Source organism: Pseudophryne corroboree, chromosome 6 (assembly GCF_028390025.1).
Source record: "Pseudophryne corroboree isolate aPseCor3 chromosome 6, aPseCor3.hap2, whole genome shotgun sequence".
NCBI classification, from domain to species: Eukaryota; Metazoa; Chordata; class Amphibia; order Anura; family Myobatrachidae; genus Pseudophryne; species Pseudophryne corroboree.
In genome coordinates this window covers 322127142-322152405 of record NC_086449.1, presented here as the reverse complement: position 1 = coordinate 322152405, position 25264 = coordinate 322127142, and the positions used below count along the sequence as shown (strand labels likewise).

Below are 25264 nucleotides of genomic sequence, written 5' to 3'. Positions count from 1 at the left end.
AAACAAACGTATTTTTCTTTTAGGGCCACACGTTACTTGTTAAGGGCAATGAAGGAGGTGTTACATATTTCTGATACTACAAGTACCACAAATAAGGGTATTTTGTGGAGTGTGAAAAAACTACCTGTAGTTTTTCCTGAATCAGATAAATTAAATGAAGTGTGTGATGATGCGTGGGTTTCCCCCGATAGAAAATTATTGGCGGTATACCCTTTCCCGCCAGAAGTTAGGGCGCGTTGGGAAACACCCCTTAGGGTGGATAAGGCGCTCACACGCTTATCAAAACAAGTGGCGGTACCGTCTCCAGATAGGGCCGCCCTCAAGGAGCCAGCTGATAGGAGGCTGGAAAATATCCTAAAAAGTATATACACACATACTGGTGTTATACTGCGACCAGCGATCGCCTCAGCCTGGATGTGCAGCGCTGGGGTGGCTTGGTCGGATTCCCTGACTGAAAATATTGATACCCTTGACAGGGACAGTATTTTACTGACTATAGAGCATTTAAAGGATGCATTTCTATATATGCGAGATGCACAGAGGGATATTTGCACTCTGGCATCAAGAGTAAGTGCGATGTCCATATCTGCCAGAAGTTGTTTATGGACACGACAGTGGTCAGGTGATGCAGATTCCAAACGGCACATGGAAGTATTGCCGTATAAAGGAGAAAAAGACAACGTCTTTTCAGCCTCAGTCCTTTCGTCCCCATAAGGGCAAGCGGTCAAAAGGCCAGTCATATCTGCCATGGGATAGAGGAAAGGGAAGAAGACTGCAGCAGGCAGCCCATTCCCAGGAACAGAAGCCCTCCACCGCTTCTGCCAAGTCCTCAGCATGACGCTGGGGCCGTACAAGCGGACTCAGGTGCGGTGGGGGGTCGTCTCAAGAGTTTCAGCACGCAGTGGGCTCACTCGCAAGTGGACCCCTGGATCCTACAAGTAGTATCCCAGGGGTACAGATTGGAGGTTCGAGACGTCTCCCCCTCGCAGGTTCCTGAAGTCTGCTTTACCAACGTCTCCCTCCGACAGGGAGGCAGTAGTGGAAACAATTCACAAGCTGTATTCCCAACAGGTGATAATCAAAGTACCCCTCCTACAACAAGGAAAGGGGTATTATTCCACACTATATTGTGGTACTGAAGCCAGACGGCTCGGTGAGACCTATTCTAAATCTGAAATATTTGAACACTTACATAAAAAGGTTCAAATCAAGATGGAGTCACTCAGAGCAGTGATAGCGAACCAGGAAAAAGGGGACTATATGGTGTCCCGGGACAGATGCTTACCTCCATGTCCCAATTTGCCCTTCTCACCAAGGGTACCTCAGGTTCGTGGTACAGAACTGTCACTATCAGTTTCAGACGCTGCCGGTTGGATTGTCCACGGCACCCCGGGTCCTTACCAAGGTAATGGCCGAAATTATGATTCTTCAAAGAAAATGGACGATCTCCTGATAAGGGCAAGGTCCAGAGAACAGTTGGAGGTCGGAGTAGCACTATCTCAAGTAGTTCTACGACAGCACGGGTGGATTCTAAATATTCCAAAACCGCAGCTGTTTCCGACGACACGTCTGCTGTTCCTAGGGATGATTCTGGACACAGTCCAGAAAAAGGTGTTTCTCCCGGAGAAGAAAGCCAGGGAGTTATCCGAGCTAGTCAGGAACCTCCTAAAACCAGGAAAAGTGTCAGTGCATCATTGCACAAGGGTCCTGGGAAAAATGGTGGCTTCTTACGAAGCGATTCCATTCGGCAGATTTCACGCAAGAACTTTTCAGTGGGATCTGCTGGACAAATGGTCCGGATCGCATCTGCAGATGCATCAGCGGATAACCTTATCGCCACGGACAAGGGTGTCTCTTCTGTGGTGGTTGCAGAGTGCTCATCTGTTAGAGGGCCGCAGATTCGGCATACAGGACTGGGTCCTGGTGACCACGGATGCCAGTCTGAGAGGCTGGGGAGCGGTCACACAGGGAAGAAACTTCCAGGGAGTATGGTCAAGCCTGGAGATGTCTCTTCACATAAATATACTGGAGCTAAGAGCGATTTACAATGCTCTAAGCCTGGCAAAACCCCTGCTTCAGGGTCAGCCGGTGTTGATCCAGTCGGACAACATCACGGCAGTCGCCCACGTAAACAGACAGGGCGGCACAAGAAGCAGGAGAGCAATGGCAGAAGCTGCAAGGATTCTTCGCTGGGCGGAAGATCATGTGATAGCACTGTCAGCAGTGTTCATTCCGGGAGTGGACAACTGGGAAGCAGACTTCCTCAGCAGACACGATCTACACCCGGGAGAGTGGGGACTTCATCCAGAAGTCTTCCACATGATTGTGAACCGTTGGGAAAAACCAAAGGTGGATATGATGGCGTCTCGCCTCAACAAAAAACTGGACAGGTATTGCGCCAGGTCAAGAGACCCTCAGGCAATAGCTGTGGACGCTCTGGTAACACCGTGGGTGTTCCAGTCAGTGTATGTGTTTCCTCCTCTGCCTCTCATACCAAAAGTACTGAGAATTATACGGCAAAGGGGAGTAAGAACGATACTCGTGGCTCCGGATTGGCCAAGAAGAACTTGGTACCCGGAACTTCAGGAGATGCTCACGGAAGATCCGTGGCCTCTACCTCTAAGACGGGACCTGCTTCAGCAGGGACCGTGTCTATTCCAAGACTTACCGCGGCTGCGTTTGACGGCATGGCGGTTGAACGCCGAATTCTAAGGGAAAAAGGCATTCCGGAAGAGGTCATTCCTACACTGGTAAAAGCCAGGAAGGAGGTGACTGCACAACATTATCACCGCATTTGGAGAAAATATGTTGCGTGGTGTGAGGCCAGGAAGGCCCCCACGGAGGAATTTCAATTGGGTCGATTCCTACATTCCCTGCAAACAGGATTGTCTATGGGCCTCAAATTGGGGTCCATTAAGGTTCAAATTTCGGCCCTGTCGATTTTCTTCCAGAAAGAATTGGCTTCAGTTCCTGAAGTCCAGACTTTTGTAAAAGGAGTACTACATATACAGCCCCGGTTGGGCCCCCAGTGGCTCCGTGGGACCTTAATGTAGTTTTGGATTTTCTCAAATCCCATTGGTTTGAGCCACTCAAATCGGTGGATTTGAAATATCTTACATGGAAAGTAACCATGCTACTGGCCCTGGCTTCAGCCAGGAGAGTGTCAGAATTGGCGGCTTTATCGTATAAAAGCCCATATCTGATTTTCCATTCGGACAGGGCAGAACTGCGGAAGCGTCCTCAGTTTCTGCCTAAGGTGGTGTCAGCGTTTCACCTGAACCAGCCTATTGTGGTGCCTGCGGCTACTAGCGATTTGGAGGATTCCAAGTTGCTGGACGTTGTCAGGGCATTGAAAATATATATTTCAAGGACGGCTGGAGTCAGAAAATCTGACTCGCTGTTTATACTGTATGCACCCAACAAGCTGGGTGCTCCTGCTTCTAAGCAGACGATTGCTCGTTGGATTTGTAGCACAATTCAACTTGCACATTCTGTGGCAGGCCTGCCACAGCCTAAATCTGTCAAGGCCCATTCCACAAGGAAGGTGGGCTCATCCTGGGCGGCTGCCCGAGGGGTCTCGGCATTACAACTCTGCCGAGCAGCTACGTGGTCGGGGGAGAACACGTTTGTAAAATTCTACAAATTTGATACCCTGGCTAAAGAGGACCTGGAGTTCTCTCATTCGGTGCTGCAGAGTCATCCGCACTCTCCCGCCCGTTTGGGAGCTTTGGTATAATCCCCATGATCCTGACGGAGTCCCAGCATCCACTAGGACGTCAGAGAAAATAAGATTTTACTTACCGATAAATCTATTTCTCGTAGTCCGTAGTGGATGCTGGGCGCCCATCCCAAGTGCGGATTGTCTGCAATACTTGTACATAGTTATTGTTACAAAAAAATCGGGTTGTTATTGTTGTGAGCCGTCTGTTCAGAGGCTCCTACGTTTGTCATACTGTTAACTGGGTTCAGATCACAAGTTGTACGGTGTGATTGGTGTGGCTGGTATGAGTCTTACCCGGGATTCAAAATCCTTCCTTATTGTGTACGCTCGTCCGGGCACAGTATCCTAACTGAGGCTTGGAGGAGGGTCATAGGGGGAGGAGCCAGTGCACACCACCTGATCCTAAAGCTTTATTTTTGTGCCCTGTCTCCTGCGGAGCCGCTAATCCCCATGGTCCTGACGGAGTCCCCAGCATCCACTACGGACTACGAGAAATAGATTTATCGGTAAGTAAAATCTTATTATTTTTTTTTATTATTTTTTCATACTTAACGATCCACGTGGACTACGATTGGAACGGTAAAGTGTGCCGAGCGAAGCGGCAGCGGAGCGAAGGCACCATGCCCGAAGCATGGCGAGCGAAGCGAGCCATGCGAGGGGACGCGGTGCACTAATTTGGGATCCCGGTCACTCTACAAAGAAAACTACACCAAAAAAAAAAAAAATACTCATGTCGACCTTTAGACCTGTCGACCTAGCACATGTCGACCTAGAAATCCTGTCGACCTAGTGACTGTCGACCTATAGTGGTCGACCTAAACATTGTCGACCTAGATACTGTCGATAAAACGAACCACACCCGGAGGCCACACACACTACTGAGCCTCATTTTGACTTGTTTTAAGGACATTACATCAAAGTTGGATCAGCCTGTAGTGTGTTTTTTCACTTTAATTTTGAGGGTGACTCCAAATCCAGACCTCCATGGGTTAATAAATTTGATTTCCATTGATAATTTTTGTGTGATTTTGTTGTCAGCACATTCAACTATGTAAAGAACAAAGTATTTAATAAGAATATTTCATTCATTCAGATCTATGATGTGTTATTTTAGTGTTCCCTTTATTTTTTTGAGTAGTGTATAAATATATATATATATATATATATATATATATATATATATATATATATATATATATATATATATATATATATATATATTCAGAAAAAAAGACGGCGTCACTCCAGGTCTTTAAAATAGTAGTGCTGTATTTCAAATAAACATCACAAAAGGCTTTTGTGATGTTTATTTGAAATACACCACTACTATTTTAAAGACCTGGAGTGACGCCGTCTTTTTTCTGAATACATGTCTTAGCCAGTACGGAGGGCACCCAGGCAACTTACAACTGCAGGACCAGGAGTGCCGGGCACCATTGGTACACTATATTATATATATATATATATATATATATATACATACACACACATACACACACACACACACACACACACACACACACACACACTTGCTTTTAGATTATTTTTCTGTAAATTAAATAAAAAGTATTTGTCAGACATTTTGAGTAGATTTTGTCAGAAGGTATAAAAATACTAACGGTACTGTATATTCAGAAAAGCAAAAATCTGCTGAAAGAAACAATGTATAATTTGTGTGGTTATTAAATATATTACAGATGTCCAAGTAGCTTGGTAATTTTCACATTTGATTTAAATATTATCTTCTCTGCCTCATTTTCAACAATTGTAGCTGTATGGTGATTACATCCTGTGCCAATATGTCTGGTCAATGTTCCATACAACAGATATTGAACTACTGTACCTGAGTTTTTGCTTTATAAATACTGTAAAACAAACATAACCTGGCTTACATTCCACATAAGCATTTTGTTTTTAGCGGGGAAATGTCCATTGAAATGGACTGGAAATCTCACTTATCAGGCAATCTCAAAAGTCTAAAGCAAGTGAACTTATTTTTGGAGATTTGTATGCCAATTTTGCAAATCAAACTTCTTTTTTTTTTAAATGGAAAGATTTAAATGCAAGATACCTTTAATAGATTAGTGATTAACTGTATAAGGTAATTTTAGATTTGCAATTTACATTTAAAAAAGTAAATATATTTCCCCTCTACTGTCTAAGATCCATTCGGATCTTTATATGTGGGGTGCTAAGAGAATCTCATGGCTGAGAAGGATAGGAGTAATCAAAATGAATATTTTACCTAGGGTACTATATCTCCTTCAGGCCCTTCCTATCTCCATTCGTCGTGCTTGGTTTACTACTCTCCTGCGTACGATTAGAGATAACGTTTGGGCGGGTCGTAGCCCTAGATTTAAGCATGAAAAGGAGATTTATGGTAAGAACTTACCGTTGTTAAATCTCTTTCTGCGAGGTGCACTGGGTTCCAAAGTGATAACATCGGGTGTAGAGTAGGATCTTGATCCGAGGCACCAACAGGCTAAAGCTTTGACTGTTCCCAAGATGCTCAGTGCCGTCTCCTCTATAACCCCGCCTCCGTGCACAGGAGGTCAGTTTCGGTAACCAGTCCAATGCAGTAGCAGGCAAAAGAGACGACAACCATTAGTAGCCACATACACCACATTCTCACGACAGGAGAATGTATCAGCGGCTGATACCATACAAACTCAAAGAAACTTAGTGCGTCAGGGTGGGCGCCCTGTGGAACCCAGTGTACCTCGCAGAAAGATTTAACAACGGCAAGTTCTTACCATAAATCTCCTTTTCTGCAGCGGGGTACACTGGGTTCCACAGGGATAACATCAGCGATGTCCTAAAGCAGTTCCTCATGGAAGGGGACGCAATGTAGCAGGCATAAGAACTCGGCATCGAAAGTAATCATCCTGGGAGGCGGAAGTATCGAAGGCATAGAACCCTATTAACGTGTTCACTGAGGACCACGTGGCCGCATTGCACAATTGTTCAAAAGTCGCACCACGGCAGGCCGCCCAAGAAGGTCCAACAGACCGAGTAGAATGGGCTTTGATGGTAGCAGGAGCTGGAAGGCCAGCTTGAACATAAGCATGTGCAATCACCATTCTAATCCATCTGGCCAGGGTCTGCTTATTCACAAGGCCAGCCACGTTTGTGAAAACCAAAAATGACAAAGAGAGAATCAGACTTCCGAACGGAGGCTGTCCTCTTCACATAGATACGGATAGCCCGTACCACGTCCAAAGACCGCTCTTTGGATGATAATTCAAGAGAGATATAGGCCGGAGCCACAATCTCTTGGTTAAGGTGGAAAGAAGATACCACCTTAGGTAGATAACCAGGGCGTGTCCGAAGAACCGCCCGGTCACGGTGAAAAATCAGAAAGGGAGACCAACAGGATAAGGCACCCAAATCTGAAACCCGTCTAGCAGAGGCAATAGCCAGCAGGAATAACGCCTTAAGAGTAAGCCACTTAAGGTCTGCAGACTCAAGAGGTTCAAACGGAGACTCTTGCAAGGCCTCCAGAACCACCAACAAATCCCAAGGAGCCACAGGCGGAACATAGGGAGGTTGAATCCGCAACACACCCTGAGTGAATGTATGAACATCAGGCAGAGGTCGCAATTTTTCTCTGAAACCAAACCGACAAGGCAGAAATATGAACCTTGAGGGAGGCCAGACGAAGGCCCAAGTCCAGGCCCTGTTGCAGGAAGGCCAAAAGTTTGGCCATACTAAACTTGTAAGTGTCATGATTGTTAGCTGCGCACCAAGCAAAGTAAGAATTCCAGACCCTATGATAAATCTGAGCAGAATCCGGTTTCCAGACCTTCAACATGGTTTGAATGACTGCCTCAGAAAATCCTTTGGCCCTCAGAATGAAGGCTTTAAGAGCCACGCCGTCAAAGCCAGCCAGGCCAGATCCTGGTATACACAAGGGCCCTGAACGAGGAGGTCTGGGCATTGCGGAAGTAGAAGGGGACGCTCTATCGAGAGACCCTGTAGGTTGGAGAACCAATACCGTCTGGGCCACGCTGGGGCGACCAGAAGCATGATTCCTCCTTCTTGTTTGAATTTCCTTAACAGCCTGGGCAGAAGTGACACTGGAGGGAACACGTACAGCAGCCGAAAGTTCCATGGAATTGCCAGTGCGTCAACGAACACTGCTTGAGGATCCCTTGTCCTTGCTCCGAAGACCGGAACCTTGTGATTGTGTTGAGATGCCATCAGGTCTACGTCTGGGAGGCCCCACTTGTCCACTAGGAGTTGAAATACTTCTGGATGGAGGCTCCACTCTCTGGCGTGTACGTTCTGACGACTGAGAAAGTCCGCTTCCCAGTTTAGGACCCCCAGAATGAACACTGCCGATATGGCTGGCAGATGGCGTTCCACCGACTGAAGAATCTTTGGCACTTCCCTCATTGTCATGCGGCTTCGAGTGCCGCCTTGATGATTTATGTACGCCACCGTGGTGGCGTTGTCCGATTGTACTTGAACAGGCCTGTTGTGTATCAGATGCTGGGCCAGGTTCAGAGCATTGAACACCGCCCGCAATTCCAGAATGTTTATCGGGAGTAGAGACTCCTCCTTGGTCTACCGACCCTGAAAGGAGTGTTGCTCCAACTCCGCGCCCCAACCCCTAGGGCTGGGGGTGGGGCTACAGGCCAGAGCCTTATCCCCTTGCTGGACTTCACCACCGGGTACTGTGGGCCACATGAAAATGGATTTTAGTAAAACTGACCTGTGCCCCTGCCCTGGTGGTCTAGTGGGGTTCCTGTACTGACACAGTGTCCAAGCCAGCGCACGCGGCCCACCTCCTAATGGCCACGCCGTATCGCGATTTCCAGTGGGTCTCACCTGGGGGACTCTTTTACCTCCTCCCTGAATGCGGCCACGCGATCCCGGAGAGCTGCGGCTGGTGTGTGTGCCTGAAGTAGAGAACCGGAGCCTCCGCTGTAAGTACCCAGCAACCAGGGACACTGGCGTGTACAGCGCCGCTGTCACGATCCGGGTATCTGGACGCCATTACTTACCCTTCAGATGCCTCCTAAGGCTGGCTCAGCGTTCCAGGACCGGATCCCGCTGTTCCTGAGTTTCCACATGCAGAATGTCAGAGTGGTGATTTCATCAGCAGCGGCCTCCGCTGTGCCCGCGTGGTTAAATGTGCGCTTGTCAGTCTGGCGTCTCCTGTCTCCTGTGGCCGGCGTCGCCATTACTGTTTCAATTCTCACATGGATTACAAACCAAACTTCCCTCCAAGTGTCTGCATGGGCGCAGCCATCTTGGATTTTGTCATCTGATTATTTCCACCAATCTGCTGTCTGTATTGTTGATTTGCATAATTGCCTAGCCAACCCCTTCCTTGCTGCAGGTATAAGTATGCTGTGCCTGAGCAAGGAAGGCGTCAGTGCTTTGGTTGTCTAACCTAGTTCCAGTTTGTCTCTCTCCTGTGGTTGTCTTCCAGGTTCCAGCTCCTGTCTCCAGACTTCTGCTATAGAGACCCGCACCAGCATTCCATCTGCGGTGTAGCCTGACTCTCCGATCCATTCTGGACTCGCCTGTTTCCAGTTCATCAATCACCTGCTTCCAGCCCAGCTTCCAGCAGTGTACAGCTTCTCTTAAAGGGCCGGTGTCCTTTCTGCAGTTTACCACTCTCCACCGGTATTATTATTTCACCGCTCTCAAACTCCAAACTTCATCAATCACCTGCTTCCAGCCCAGCTTCCAGAAGTGTACAGCTTCTCTTAAAGGGCCGGTGTCCTTTCTGCAGTTTACCACTCTCCACCGGTATTATTATTTCACCGCTCTTAAACTCCAAACTTCATTATCATTTCATCGCTCTCAAGTTCGTTTATTATTTAACTGGTTCCAGCCAGTATCCACTCCGTACCAACAACAGTCTGGTTCCAGCCAGTATCCACAGCAGCCGTTTTATCTTCAGCAACCCAGCCTTTCCTGGAACACCAGCTGGTACGATCCTGGGTTCTCTCCATTGCTACAGTCAGGTCTGGTAAGAACTTTCCAACTAGAAGATTATAAGAACTGTCTCACTCTACCAGTGCCTGTGGCCCTTGCCACCCTGTAGTACCCAGGAATTGTATTCATCCTCTGTTGACTTTTATGTTTCCTTTACTGCTGCTGTGTTACGGAGTTTGTCATAATAAACATCATTGACTTTTATCCTGGTTGTCGTGGTCACGCCTTCGGGCAGTTATTCTACATGTTACTTACATGTCTAGGGGTCTGATACAACCTCCCAGGTTCCGTTACATCTCAGCCCCTACAACTGAGGCTGCCTCCCGTCAGCTCAGGCCCTCAGTTGCGACAGCCGCTGGGGGAGGTGAGGGAGCTGCAGCAGGAGTGGTCAGAATGACATATAGCACGGACAGTGCCTCTGCTGCAGCCCTTGAAATCTTCAATCTTCACTTTTAAAAGCTCTTTTCAGGGCTGCTCCCTGTTAGCTGCCTGCACTGCAGGCCCCAACTTACAGACTGAGCTCCTGTGCATGGAGGTGGGGTTATAGAAACTGAGCTCCTGTGCATGGAGGCGGGGTTATAGAGGAGGCAGCGCTGAGCATCTTGGGAATAGTCAACGCTTTAGCCTGTTGGTGCCTCGGATCAAGATCCTACTCTACACCCGATGTTATCCCTGTGGAACACCGTGTACTCCGCTGCAGAAATATAATTTAGAAGGAAACATCAAGGGGGCCTACAATTACCTAATTTTCTCTCATATTATCATGCGGTACTCCTCACTAGGATCATAGAATGGGGTCGTAGGTCAGATATGAAACAACGGGCAGACATTGAAATAGCTTCTATCCCTTCTCTCCACCAAGATCTCCCTTGGCTCTCAGCATTTCCCCCTATCTCACATCCCATGATAAGACCTATTTTCACCTGTTGGCATCGTTTGTATGCCCAATCCCTGCTTTCGCCATCCCCCTCGCCACTCATGCCACTATTTGGAAATCCTGCTTTCTCCCCAGTACGCATTCCAACTATGACGTCGACGTCTTAGAGGTATTCAGAGTTGACCAGTTGCTGGACACTTCGGGTATTTTAAGGATTCCTGCAATCCAGGCCAAATGAGAGATTCCTGACAGGGAAGTTTGGAAATACCTCCAGATTAAGCACTTTCTGATGGGTTTGCGCACACCAGTCGACTGTAGAAGAGCGACCACTCCGTTTGAAAATGTATGCCTCTCCTTAGTCTATCCACGTTATTCTCGGTCAACCATTTACAAATTGATAACTGATTTTTCTCGCAGACCCTAAATTTATTGGTGATTGGGAGTCCGATCTGAACGGTTTGATAGGAGAAGATGACTGGTCAGAAATATTTAGCAACACATTTTCCTCATCTGCTAACGTTCTGGTGATGGAGACTCATTACAAGGTGCTCACACGCTGGTACAAGTGTCCTAACCTGCTGGCTAAACTATACCCAGGAGTCCCAAACACTTGCTGGAGATGTATGGCAGTGATTGGAACCCACTTACATATATGGTGGGATTGACCCTTCTTAAGCCTTTTTGGCATAAGGTAGTAGAGACGGTGAGTATCATACTCCAGGAGAGATGGTCTTTTAGCCCCAGCTTTTGGCTTCTCAATTTATTACATAGGCCCAAATCTCAATACAGAAAGACTCTCCTACGGCATATTTGGAGCGCCTCAAAGGTGATAATTCCAGTACACTGGAAGTCTAATGTCATACCTACTACAGTATGTCTGAGTGGTGTACACATTTAGACCATTACATGGCTATGGATAATCTTCTCTTTTCCCTGGCCGTTAAACATCAAGCATTCACAGCCACTTTGTATCCGTGGTTGACCTTTACAGAATCTGATTATTACAAATCCTTACAAAAGGAATCAATAAGAATTCAGAGTGCGTTTTTAATGTTGCCTCTTTCGGTGGGTGTTTAACGAGTGGAGGGCTGTGAGGCTTTCTTTCTCGCCTTTCTTTCTAGTATATTTCAAGCTGTTTACTGTATTTTGGTATACGTCACATGTAACAATGCTTTTGTTATATTTGACAGGGTGATATTGTAATAGCCCTATTGGATATTATAGAATTTTCCTGCAACCCTGACTTAATTTGTATCGAGATCATGTACACTTTTCTTGTATTCTATGACTAAGGGAATGCTTAATAAAACTATTTACACCAAAAAATAAAAAAAGTAAATATAGGAGAGCTGATTAAAACTAACCTTTGACAGATTTCAATATAACGTGCTCACCAACTTGTTGATCTCCTTAACCACTTAACGGACGATTTTTCCCCCCCAAAAAAACCACTCAGAAATCGTCTATTTTCTATATGTGATTTAGGTGAAGAACATGAATGTAACTTTATTAAAAATGATTTTGTGAATTTAAAAATGCCCCCCCAAAAAATATTGGAACATCGATCCACCCCATTGGAACATCACAAATTTCCTTTTAACAGCAGGTGCAGCCACCAGGTACACAGTGAGGTGGGTGGGGGGCTTGATTTACACCTCCTCAGTGGTTGCTATTGTCTGCAGTCGCAGGGTAGGGGGTCCTGCCATGCTGACTGACCAGCAATGATCGGCAGCAAGGAAAACACTGGGGGCAGGATGCGGGAAGCAGAGGAACCTTTCCGGTCCCTCTAAGAGAAGCAGCGGAGGGTGTTTCTCTTCCCTGCAGCTGCACACACTGTTTATCTGATGCAACCATGCCAGGCAAATGGTTAATGGATGGCCATTAATACTTTACAATTACATCGCAATCCTTAAAAGAGGTTTATTCAATTATTGTATTACAATAATATACCTGGCTGTAGTTAAACTATCAAAAAATAAGAATTTACTTACCGATAATTCTATTTCTCATAGTCCGTAGTGGATGCTGGGACTTCCGTAAGGACCATGGGGAATAGCGGCTCCGCAGGAGACTGGGCACAAAAAAGTAAAAGCTTTAGACTAGCTGGTGTGCACTGGCTCCTCCCCCTATGACCCTCCTCCAAGCCTCAGTTAGGATACTGTGCCCGGACGAGCGTACATAATAAGGAAGGATTTTGAATCCCGGGTAAGACTCATACCAGCCACACCAATCACACTGTACAACCTGTGATCTGAACCCAGTTAACAGTATGATAAACGTAGGAGCCTCTGAAAAGATGGCTCACAACAATAAACAACCCGATTTTTTGTAACAATAACTATATACAAGTATTGCAGACAATCCGCACTTGGGATGGGCGCCCAGCATCCACTACGGACTATGAGAAATAGAATTATCGGTAAGTAAATTCTTATTTTCTCTGACGTCCTAGTGGATGCTGGGACTTCCGTAAGGACCATGGGGATTATACCAAAGCTCCCAAACGGGCGGGAGAGTGCGGATGACTCTGCAGCACCGAATGAGAGAACTCCAGGTCCTCCTCAGCCAGGGTATCGAATTTGTAAAATTTTGCAAACGTGTTTGCCCCTGACCAAGTAGCTGCTCGGCAAAGTTGTAAAGCCGAGACCCCTCGGGCAGCCGCCCAAGATGAGCCCACTTTTCTTGTGGAATGGGCTTTAACAGATTTTGGCTGTGGCAGTCCTGCCACAGAATGTGCAAGCTGAATTGTACTACAAATCCAACGAGCAATCGTCTGCTTAGAAGCAGGAGCACCCAGCTTGTTGGGTGCATACAGGATAAACAGCGAGTCAGATTTTCTGACTCCAGCCGTCCTGGAAACAGCAACGTCCAACAACTTGGAGTCCTCCAAGTCCCTAGTAGCCGCAGGCACCACAATAGGTTGGTTCATGTGAAACGCTGAAACCACCTTAGGGAGAAATTGAGGACGAGTCCTCAATTCTGCCCTGTCTGAATGAAAAATTAGGTAAGGGCTTTTATATGACAAAGCCGCCATTTCTGAGACACGCCTGGCTGACGCCAGAGCTAACAGCATGACCACCTTCCATGTGAGATATTTTAATTCCACAGTGGTGAGTGGTTCAAACCAATGTGATTTTAGGAACCCTAAAACTACATTGAGATCCCAAGGTGCCACTGGTGGCACAAAAGGAGGTTGTATATGCAGTACCCCCTTGACAAACGTCTGAACTTCAGGCAATGAAGCCAGTTCTTTCTGGAAGAAGATCGACAGGGCCGAAATTTGAACCTTAATGGATCCTAATTTTAGGCCCATAGACAGTCCTGCTTGCAGGAAATGCAGGAAACGACCCAGTTGAAATTCCTCTGTGGGGGCCTTCTTAGCCTCACACCAGGAAACATATTTTCACCAAATGCGGTGATAATGTTTCGCAGTTACATCCTTCCTGGCTTTGATCAGGGTAGGGATGACTTCATCTGGAATGCCTTTTTCCATCAGGATCCGGCGTTCAACCGCCATGCCGTCAAACGCAGCCGCGGTAAGTCTTGGAACAGACAAGGTCCCTGCTGGAGCAGGTCCTTTCTTAGAGGTAGAGGCCACGGGTCCTCCGTGAGCATCTCTTGCAGTTCCGGGTACCAAGTTCTTCTTGGCCAATCCGGAGCCACGAGTATAGTCTTCACTCCTCTCCTTCTTATGATTCTCAGTACTTTTGGAATGAGAGGCAGAGGAGGGAACACATACACCGACTGGTACACCCACGGTGTTACCAGAGCGTCCACCGCTATTGCCTGAGGGTCCCTTGAACTGGCGCAATATCTGTCCAGTTTTTTGTTGAGACGGGACGCCATCATGTCCACCTTTGGTTTTTCCCAACGGTTTACAATCACTTGAAAGACTTCTGGGTGAAGTCCCCACTCCCCCGGGTGGAGGTCGTGTCTGCTGAGGAAGTCTGCTTCCCAGTTGTCCACTCCCGGAATGAACACTGCTGACAGTGCCACCACATGATTTTCCGCCCAGCGAAGAATCCTTGCAGCTTCTGCCATTGCCCTCCTGCTTCTTGTGCCGCCCTGTCTGTTGACGTGGGCGACTGCCGTGATGTTGTCCGATTGGATCAATACCGACTGACCCTGAAGCAGAGGCCTTGCTTGACTTAGGGCATTGTAAATGGCCCTTAGTTCCAGGATATTTATGTGAAGAGACGTTTCCATGCTTGACCACAAGCCCTGGAAATTTTTTCCCTGTGTGACTGCTCCCCAGCCTCTCAGGCTGGCATCGGTGGTCACCAGCATCCAATCCTGAATGCCGAATCTGCGGCCCTCTAGAAGATGAGCACTCTGTAACCACCACAGGAGAGACACCCTTGTCCTTGGAGATAGGGTTATCCGCTGATGCATCTGAAGATGCGATCCGGACCATTTGTCCAGCAGATCCCACTTAAAAGTTCTTGCATGGAATCTTCCGAATGGAATCGCTTCGTAAGAAGCCACCATTTTTCCCAGGACTCTCGTGCATTGATGCACTGACACTTGGCCTGGTTTTAGGAGTTTCCTGACTAGCTCGGATAACTCCCTGGCCTTCTCCTCCGGGAGAAACACCTTTTTCTGGACAGTGTCCAGAATCATCCCCAGGAACAGTAGACGTGTTGTTGGAATCAGCTGTGATTTTGGGATATTTAGGATCCACCCGTGCTGACGTAGCACTACCTGAGATAGTGCTACTCCGACCTCTAACTGTTCCCTGGACCTTGCCCTTATCAGGAGATCGTCCAAGTAAGGGATAATTAAGACGCCTTTTCTTCGAAGAAGAATCATTATTTCGGCCATTACCTTGGTAAAGACCCGTGGTGCCGTGGACAATCCAAACGGCAGCGTCTGAAACTGATAATGACAGTTTTGTACCACAAGCCTGAGGTACCCTTGGTGAGAAGGGTAGATTGGGACATGGAGATAAGCATCTTTGATGTCCAGAGACACCATATAGTCCCCTTCTTCCAGGTTCGCTATCACTGCTCTGAGTGACTCCATCTTGAATTTGAACCTTTTTATGTAAGTGTTCAAGGATTTTAGATTTAAAATTGGTCTCACCGAGCCGTCCGGCTTCGGTACCACAAACAGCGTGGAATAATACCCCTTTCCCTGTTGTAGGAGGGGTACCTTGATTATCACCTGCTGGGAATACAGCTTGTGAATAGCTTCCACTACCGCCTCCCTGTCGGAGGGAGACGTTGGTAGAGCAGACTTCAGGAACCGGCGAGGAGGAGACGTCTCGAATTCCAATTTGTACCCCTGTGATACTACCTGCAGGATCCAGGGGTCCACTTGCGAGTGAGCCCACTGCGCGCTGAAATTCTTGAGACGGCCCCCCACCGTGCCTGAGTCCGCTTGTAAGGCCCCAGCGTCATGCTGAAGACTTGGCAGAAGCGGGGGAGGGCTTCTGCTCCTGGGAAGAGGCTGCCTGGTGCAGTCTTTTTCCCCTTCCTCTGCCCTGGGGCAGAAATGAGTGGCCTTTTGCCCGCTTGCCCTTATGGGAACGAAAGGACTGAGTTTGAAAAGACGGTGTCTTTTTCTGCTGAGAGGTGACCTGGGGTAAAAAGGTGGATTTTCCAGCCGTTGCTGTGGCCACCAGGTCCGATAGACCGACCCCAAATAACTCCTCCCCTTTATACGGCAATACTTCCATATGTCGTTTGGAATCCGCATCACCTGACCACTGTCGCGTCCATAACGCTCTTCTGGCAGAAATGGACATCGCACTCACTCTAGATGCCAGGGTGCAAATATCCCTCTGTGCATCTCGCATATATAGTAATGCATCCTTTAAATGCTCTATAGTTAATAATATACTGTCCCTATCCAGGTTATCAATATTTTCAGTCAGGGAATCCGACCAAGCCACTCCAGCACTGCACATCCAGGCTGAGGCGATTGCTGGTCGCAGTATAACACCAGTATGTGTGTATATACCTTTTAGGATATTTTCCAGCCTTCTATCAGCTGGTTCCTTAAGGGCGGCCGTATCGGGAGACGGTAACGCCACTTGTTTTGATAAGCGTGTGAGCGCCTTATCTACCCTAGGGGGTGTTTCCCAACGCGCCCTAACCTCTGGCGGGAAAGGGTATAGTGCCAATAATTTATTAGAAATCAGCAGTTTTTTATCGGGGGAAAACCACGCTTTATCTCACACCTCATTTAATTCATCTGATTCAGGAAAAACTACTGGTAGTTTTTTCACACCCCACATAATACCCTTTTTTGTGGTACTTGTAGTGTCAGAAATATTCAATGCCTCCTTCATTGCCGTGATCATGTAACGTGTGGCCCTACTGGACATTACGTTTGTCTCCTCACCGTCGACACTGGATTCAGTATCCGTGTCTGGGTCAGTGTCGACCATCTGAGGTAACGGGCGTTTTAGCGCCCCCGACGGTGTCTGAGACGCCTGAACAGGCACTAATTGATTTGCCGGCTGTCTCATGTCGTCAACAGTTTTTTGCAAAGTGCTGACACTGTCACGTAATTCTTTAAATACGACCATCCAGTCAGGTGTCGACTCCCTAGGGGGTGACATCACTAACACAGGCAATTGCTCTGCTTCCACATCATTTTCCTTCTCATACATGTCGACACAATCGTACCGACACCCAGCACACACACAGGGAATGCTCTGAAAGAGGACAGGACCCCACGAGCCCTTTGGGGAGACAGAAGGAGAGTTTGCCAGCACACACCAGAGCGCTATATATATACAGGGATAACCTTATGTAAGTGTTACTCCCTTTATAGCTGCTGTTTTATATTAGCTGCCAATAGTGCCCCCCCTCTCTTGTTTTACCCTGATTCTGTAGCAGGACTGCAGGGGAGAGTCTGGGAGCCTTCCTTCCAGCGGAACTGTGAGGGAAAATGGCGCTTGTGTGCTGAGGAGATAGGCTCCGCCCCCTTCACGGCAGCCTTTTCTCCCGCTTTTTTTAGGAAAACTGGCAGGGGTGAAATGCATCCATATAGCCCAGGAGCTATATGTGATGTATTTCTTTAGCCATATAAGGTTTTAAACATGTTTTATTGCGTCTCAGGGCGCTCCCCCCCAGCGCCCTGCACCCTCAGTGACCGGAGTGTGAAGTGTGCTGAGAGCAATGGCGCACAGCTGCAGTGCTGTGCGCTACCTTATCTGAAGACAGGAACGTCTTCTGCCGCCGATTTCTCCGGACCTCTTCGCTCTTCTGGCTCTGTAAGGGGGCCGGCGGCGCGGCTCCGGGACCCATCCAACCTGAACCTGTGATCGTCCCTCTGGAGCTAATGTCCAGTAGCCAAGAAGCCCAATCCACTCTGCACGCAGGTGAGTTCGCTTCTTCTCCCCTTAGTCCCACGATGCAGTGAGCCTGTTGCCAGCAGGACTCACTGAAAATAAAAAACCTATTTAAACTTTTACTTCTAAGCAGCTCAGGAGAGCCACCTAGCATGCACCCTTCTCGTTCGGGCACAAAAATCTAACTGAGGCTTGGAGGAGGGTCATAGGGGGAGGAGCCAGTGCACACCAGCTAGTCTAAAGCTTTTACTTTTTCGTGCCCAGTCTCCTGCGGAGCCGCTATTCCCCATGGTCCTTACGGAAGTCCCAGCATCCACTAGGACGTCAGAGAAACATATTATTATTATTATTAGCCAGACAATGCACATAGGCATATTTTTCAGACTTTACAAAACATACCTTGATTGGCTTTGAGTCGGTATCCACAGATTTGCGTTGCTTGCGTGCTTTTTTCCCTAGAAGATAGCGTTGAGTGGTATTTCAGTAGAGTACACACTGAAGACATTACTTACATACACTAGATATCATAAAAAATGTAGTGTGGAATAATGAAGATTGAGAGAGAGGTGTTATAAAAAGTGCATTCCATGGAACAAATACATACAGGCTGTACATTTTAAGAATCCCACTCCCACCTCATTTTAGCTGCTGTCATCATGTGTAGTGATTTGATAAAGGTCCTCCACAGTTATGTGGCAAACACCTATATGTGTAATCAGCAATAACAAAGGATGAAAACTACAAACTGTGGAAGTGAATGAGCCTCCTGGTTGGATATGTGCCACAATTATCTACGTTCCTAGCCATAATAGTTGTGAAAGACATTGGCCATTTCTCCGGCTTTAAAAGCTATGATTTATCTAGGCTTGAAAACACTGCAACAAGTATCAGATACAGATGGGAATTTAGGGGAGGGCACCCATCATTTCCTACACAAACGGAATGGGTCTGACTGTGGCTAATAAGGAAAGAATCTGGTTCACCAATGCTAATATGGCTGAGGAGTAGGTTAATTTATATTAATGTTGACAAGGGATCATTACGAGATCTCGGCGGTCAGGAGACTGACGCCAGGAGCACGACAGCCGGGATCCTGGCGGTGAGCACAGCGTGTCTCCTCGCGGGCTTGCTGCGCTCGCCATGCTTTGTGCCCGGTGGCGACCTTCGGTCGCCACATGTTTCTATTCCCCTCCGGGTGGTGGCATGGACCACCACCTAAGAGGAGTAACCAGCCGGCGGTCAGGAGTCCGACCGCCGGTATTTCAGCTGGTGTCGGGATTCTAGCGTCGGTATCCTGACCACCGGGATCCCGACAGGCGGTCAACTGACTGCCCCCCGTTGACAAGAACCAACAGAAATTAAACGTAAAAAGCAGTGCAGTAAATGCCAGGACAGACAGGGCACTAACTTACCTTTTGGAGCAAGAGGACCTGGATCTCCCTGCAATGAGATAATAGGAAATCCAAAAGGTCACACAACTGATCTCTGCTACCAAATGCAGCATTCTGTCCACTACTTACAGCTCTCACACATCCCACCTGAAACCAGATCGTTCTCCCATTGCTGTCTCTCAATGTTTTCATTCCAGGAACAAAGTAACATTGAACCCACTTTAGGAAGGCAGAATAATCATTTGATTGTCCAGGCTCATAACCTTTACCTCCTAAAAGCAAATAAAAGAGCATTGTACATTTCCTCAATTATGAGTCAATATAGTAAGTGTGTTTATTATGCTAGGTTAAGAAATAAATTACACATTACATGCATCTACCTCTCTTTAGGATATATTATATATAATATATTCACACTTGTTTCTCCGCATACCTAACTTTACAACCTCCAAGGGAACCAAATGGCAGAGCTGCAGAAGATCAGGATTTTCCTTCTTGATTTTGATCTTCTTACTGAGAGTGAGGTCACCATTCTGCAAAAACAGGATGGAGATACTCAAGATACAGCATATAACCCCATACAAAAATAACCCAATACAGATTTACAAATTAAACTTGCTCACATATTGAATCAACATAAAAACCACTGAATACACTGAATGTGACAACTTTATAGATATATTTGGGCTCTTCCCTCACAGCTACATTGAAGAAAAAACATTAGGGCCTATTTTAGCATGGATTACAAAAGCAAAATCTTTCATCAGTGGGCAAAAACATGTGCAGTGCAGGTGGGGCAAATGTAATGCAGAGAGAGTTAGATGTGGGTGGGTTATTTGGTTTCTGTGCAGGGTAAATATTGGCTGTTTTACTTTTAAGGGGGGTACACACAGAAAGATCTGTGCTAAAAGCAATCTGAACTTAAGCACGGACCTCTCCGTGTGTATGCCCCACAGCGATAGCATGCAAAATTTAGGGATCGCTAAGTGAAAGCAGCGGCACACCCCGGCACGCTGTGTGCGGAGCGGGGGAGAGATGTGTGCTGAGCAGTCTGTGCTAGATCACCCAGCAACACATCACTCCCCGTGTGTACGGGGCTTTACACTGTCATTTAGATTTCAGTTTGAACACACCCCACCCAAATCTAACTCTCTCTGCGCATGTTATATTTTCCCCCCGCCCCTTCCCCACCTGCAATGCACATGGTTTTGCCCATTAGAGAAAGATTTTGATTTTGCGGTCCAAGCTGAGTTAGGCCCATAGTCTTTATCCCCCATTTCGTAAGACTTTAACTCAACCAAACCATTTCTTGCCGACACTAACTAAGCCAATTTCATATTTTACTCATTCTCATAATAGAAGCTGGGAGCGGCAGAGAGTATAGTGGAATTACATTACAGAACTTTTATCACTGCTTAGTACAAGTCCCCCCTGGAGTACAAATAAAAAAAAAATTATATATATTCTCTTTTATAGTATACCCTGCATATCTGATGCACATGTTGCTTACAAACTAAACTATGTTGACATGGTTTCTGTTTCAAAGTTACTGAAGATCATTATTAGCTACCCTAGACTCAGGTAGGTTGGATTAACCCACAAATTCTATTACACATTTAATGAACCCAATGTCAGTTTGCTGCTAGATCATATACAGCATAAGAATACACTTTTCTCTAACGTCCTAAGTGGATGCTGGGGACTCCGTAAGGACCATGGGGAATAGCGGCTCCGCAGGAGACTGGGCACATCTAAAGAAAGCTTTAGGACTATCTGGTGTGCACTGGCTCCTCCCCCTATGACCCTCCTCCAAGCCTCAGTTAGATCTCTGTGCCCGAACGAGAAGGGTGCACACTAGGGGCTCTCCTGAGCTTCTTAGTGAAAGTTTTAGATTAGGTTTTTTATTTTCAGTGAGACCTGCTGGCAACAGGCTCACTGCATCGAGGGACTAAGGGGAGAAGAAGCGAACTCACCTGCGTGCAGAGTGGATTGGGCTTCTTAGGCTACTGGACATTAGCTCCAGAGGGACGATCACAGGCCCAGCTTGGATGGGTCCCAAAGCCGCGCCGCCGGCCCCCTTACAGAGCCAGAAGGCAGAAGAGGTCCGGAAAATCGGCGGCAGAAGACGTCCTGTCTTCAACAAGGTAGCGCACAGCACTGCAGCTGTGCGCCATTGCTCTCAGCACACTTCACACTTCGGTCACTGAGGGTGCAGGGCGCTGGGGGGGGGGCGCCCTGAGACGCAATAAAAACACCTTGGATGGCAAAAAAAATGCATCACATATAGCTCCTGGGCTATATGGATGCATTTAACCCCTGCCAGAATCCATAAAAAAGCAGGAGAAAAGTCTGCGAAAAAAGGGGCGGAGCCTATCTCCTCAGCACACTGGTGCCATTTTCCCTCACAGCTCTGTTGGAGGGAAGCTCCCTGTCTCTCCCCTGCAGTCACTACACTACAGAAAGGGTTAAAAAAAAAGAGAGGGGGGCACTAATTGGGCGCAGTATTAACTATACAGCAGCTATAAGGGGAAAAACACTTATATAAGGTTATCCCTGTATATATATAGCGCTCTGGTGTGTGCTGGCAAACTCTCCCTCTGTCTCCCCAAAGGGCTAGTGGGGTCCTGTCCTCTATCAGAGCATTCCCTGTGTGTGTGCTGTATGTCGGTACTTTTGTGTCGACATGTATGAGGAGAAAAATGATGTGGAGACGGAGCAGATTGCCTGTAATAGTGATGTCACCCCCTAGGGGGTCGACACCTGAGTGGATGAACTGTTGGAAGGAATTACGTGACAGTGTCAGCTCTGTATAAAAGACAGTGGTTGACATGAGACAGCCGGCTACTCAGCTTGTGCCTGTCCAGACGTCTCATAGGCCGTCAGGGGCTCTAAAGCGCCTGTTACCTCAGATGGCAGATATAGACGCCGACACGGATACTGACTCCAGTGTCGACGGTGAAGAGACGAATGTGACTTCCAGTAGGGCCACACGTTACATGATTGAGGCAATGAAAAATGTTTTACACATTTCTGATAATACGAGTACCACCAAAAAAAGGGGTATTATGTTCGGTGAGGAAAAACTACCTGTAGTTTTCCTGAATCTGAGAAACTAAATGAGGTGTGTGATGATGCGTGGGTTTCCCCCGATAACAACGGATAATTTCTAAAATGTTATTGGCATTATATCCTTTCCCGCCAGAGGTTAGGGTGCGTTGGGAAACACCCCCTAGGGGGGATAAAGCGCTCACACGCTTGTAAGGGCTCTACCTTCGCCTGAGATGGCCGCCCTTAAGGATCCTGCTGATAGAAAGCAGGAGGGTATCCTAAAAGGTATATACACATACTGGTGTTATACTGCGACCAGCAATCGCCTCAGCCTGGATGTGCAGTGCTGGGTTGGCGTGGTCGGATTCCCTGACTGAAAATATTGATACCCTAGATAGGGACAGTATATTTTTGCCTATAGAGCATTTAAAAAGATGCATTTTTATATATGCGTGATGCACAGCGGAATATTTGCCGACTGGCATCAAGTCTAAGCGCGTTGTCCATTTCTACCAGTAGAGGGTTATGGACACGTCAGTGGTCAGGTGATGCGTATTCCAAACGGCATTTGGAAGTATTGCTTTATTAAGGGAGGAGTTATTTGGGGTCGGTCTTTCAGACCTGGTGGCCACGGCAACAGCTGGGAATTCCACGTTTGTACCCCAGGTCGCCTCAACATGAGAAGACGCCGTATTATCAGGCGCAGTCTTTTCGTGGACAAGCGGGCAAAAGGTTCCTCATTTCTGCCCCGTGACAGAGGGAGAGGAAAAAGGCTGCAGAAATCAGCCAGTTCCCAGGAACAGAAACCCTCTCCCGCCTCTGCCAAGCCCTCAGTATACGCTGGGGCTTTACAAGCAGAATCAGGCACGGTGGGGGGCCCGTCTCAATGAATTTCAGCGCGCAGTGGGCTCACTCGCAAGTAGACCCCTGGATCCTTCAGGTGATATCTCAGGGGTACAAATTAGAATTCGAGACGTCTCCCCCTCGCCGTTTCCTAAAGTCGGCTTTACCGATGTCTCCTTCTGACAGGGAGACAGTTTTGGAAGCCATTCACAAGCTGTATTCCCAGCAGGTGATAATCAAGATACCCCTCCTGCAACAGGGAACGGGGTATTATTCCACACTGTTGTGGTACCGAAGCCGGACGGCTCGGTGAGACCGATTCTAAATCTAAACTCTTTGAACACTTACGTACAGAGGTTCAAATTCAAGATTGAGTCACTCAGAGCAGTGATTGCGAACCTGGAAGAAGGGGACTACATGATGTCTCGGGACATCAAGGATGCTTACCTTCATGTCAAAATTTACCCTTCTCACCAAGGGTACCTCAGGTTTATGGTACAGAACTGTCACTATCAGTTCAGACGCTGCCGTATGGATGGTACACGGCACCCCGGGTCTTTACCAAGGTAATGGCCGAAATGATGATATTCCTTCGAAGGAAGTGAATTTTAGTTATCCCTTCCTTGGACAATTCCCTGATAAGGGTAAGATCCAGGGAACAGTTGGAGGTCGGTGTAGCACTATCTCAGGTAGTGTTGCGGCAGCACGATTGGATTCTCAATATTCCAAAATCGCACCTGGTTCCGATGACGTGTCTTCTGTTCCTAGGGATGATCCTGGACACAGTCCAGAAAAAGGTGTTTCTCCCGGAGGAGAAAGCCAGGGAGTTATCCGAGCTAGTCAGGAACCTCCTAAAACCGAGCCAAGTCTCAGTGCATCAATGCACAAGGGTTCTGGGTAAAATGGTGGCTTCCTACGAAGCAATCCCATTCGGCAGATTCCACGCAAGAACTTTCCAGTGGGACCTGCTGGACAAATGGTCCGGATCGCATCTTCAGATGCATCAGCGGATAACCCTGTCACCAAGGACAAGGGTGTCCCTCCTGTGGTGGTTGCAGAGTGCTCATCTTCTAGAGGGCCGCAGATTAGGCATTCAGGACTGGGTCCTGGTGACCACGGATGCCAGCCTGCGAGGCTGGGGAGCAGTCACACAGGGAAGGAATATCCAGGGCTTATGGTCAAGCCTGGAGACATCACTTCACATAAATATCCTGAAGCTAAGGGACATTTACAATGCTCTAAGCTTAGCAAGACCTCTGCTTCAAGGTCAGCCGGTGTTAATCCAGTCGGACAACATCACGGCAGTCACCCACGTAAACAGACAGGGTGGCACAAGAAGCAGGAGGGCAATGGCAGAAGCTGCAAGGATTCTTCGCTGGGCGGAAAATCATGTGATAGCACTGTCAGCAGTATTCATTCCGGGAGTGGACAACTGGGAAGCAGACTTCCTCAGCACGACCTCCACCCGGGAGAGTGGGGACTTCACCCAGAAGTCTTCCACATGATTAAAAACTCGACAGGTATTGCGCCAGGTCCAGGGACCCTCAGGCAATAAGCTGTAGACGCTCTGGTAACACCGTGGGTGTACCAATCAGGGTATGTGTTCCCTCCTCTGCCTCTCATACCCAAGGTACTGAGATTGATAAGATGGAGAGGAGTAAGCACTATATTCGTGGTTCCGGATTGGCCAAGAAGGACTTGGTAACCGGAACTTCAAGAGATGCTCACGGAGGATCCGTGGCCTCTACCTCTAAGAAGGGACCTGCTCCAAGACTGTTCCAAGACTTACCGCGGCTGCGTTTGACGGCATGGCGGTTGAACGCCGGATCCTGAAGGAAAAAAGGCATTCCGGATGAAGTCATCCCTATCCTGATCAAAGCCAGGAAGGATGTAACCGCAAAAACATTATCACCGCAATTGGCGAAAATATGTTGCGTGGTGCGAGGCCAGTAAGGCCCGACGGAGGAAATTCAACTGGGTCGATTCCTACATTTCCTGCAAACAGGAGTGTCTATGGGCCTGAAATTGGGGTCCATTAAGGTTCAAATTTCGGCCCTGTCAATTTTCTTCCAAAAAGAACTAGCTTCAGTCCCTGAAGTTCAGACGTTTGTAAAAGGGGTACTGCATATACAGCC

The 25264-nt window shown here is 47.6% G+C and overlaps 1 protein-coding gene across 5 annotated transcripts in view; it reads right to left on the bottom strand.

Moving 5' to 3' along the window:
• NEIL1 (nei like DNA glycosylase 1) overlaps positions 1-25264 on the bottom strand; it is a 76237-nt gene that overhangs the window by 11903 nt on the left and 39070 nt on the right. For all 5 annotated transcript variants that reach the window (XM_063926299.1, XM_063926303.1, XM_063926301.1 and 2 more), the window contains exons 6-9: positions 19672-19771; positions 19386-19510; positions 19260-19287; positions 18247-18302 (exon numbers count right to left, since the gene is read on the bottom strand). In XM_063926299.1, coding sequence (XP_063782369.1) covers positions 18247-18302; positions 19260-19287; positions 19386-19510; positions 19672-19771 — 309 coding nt within the window. The remainder of the gene's footprint in view (positions 1-18246; positions 18303-19259; positions 19288-19385; positions 19511-19671; positions 19772-25264) is intronic.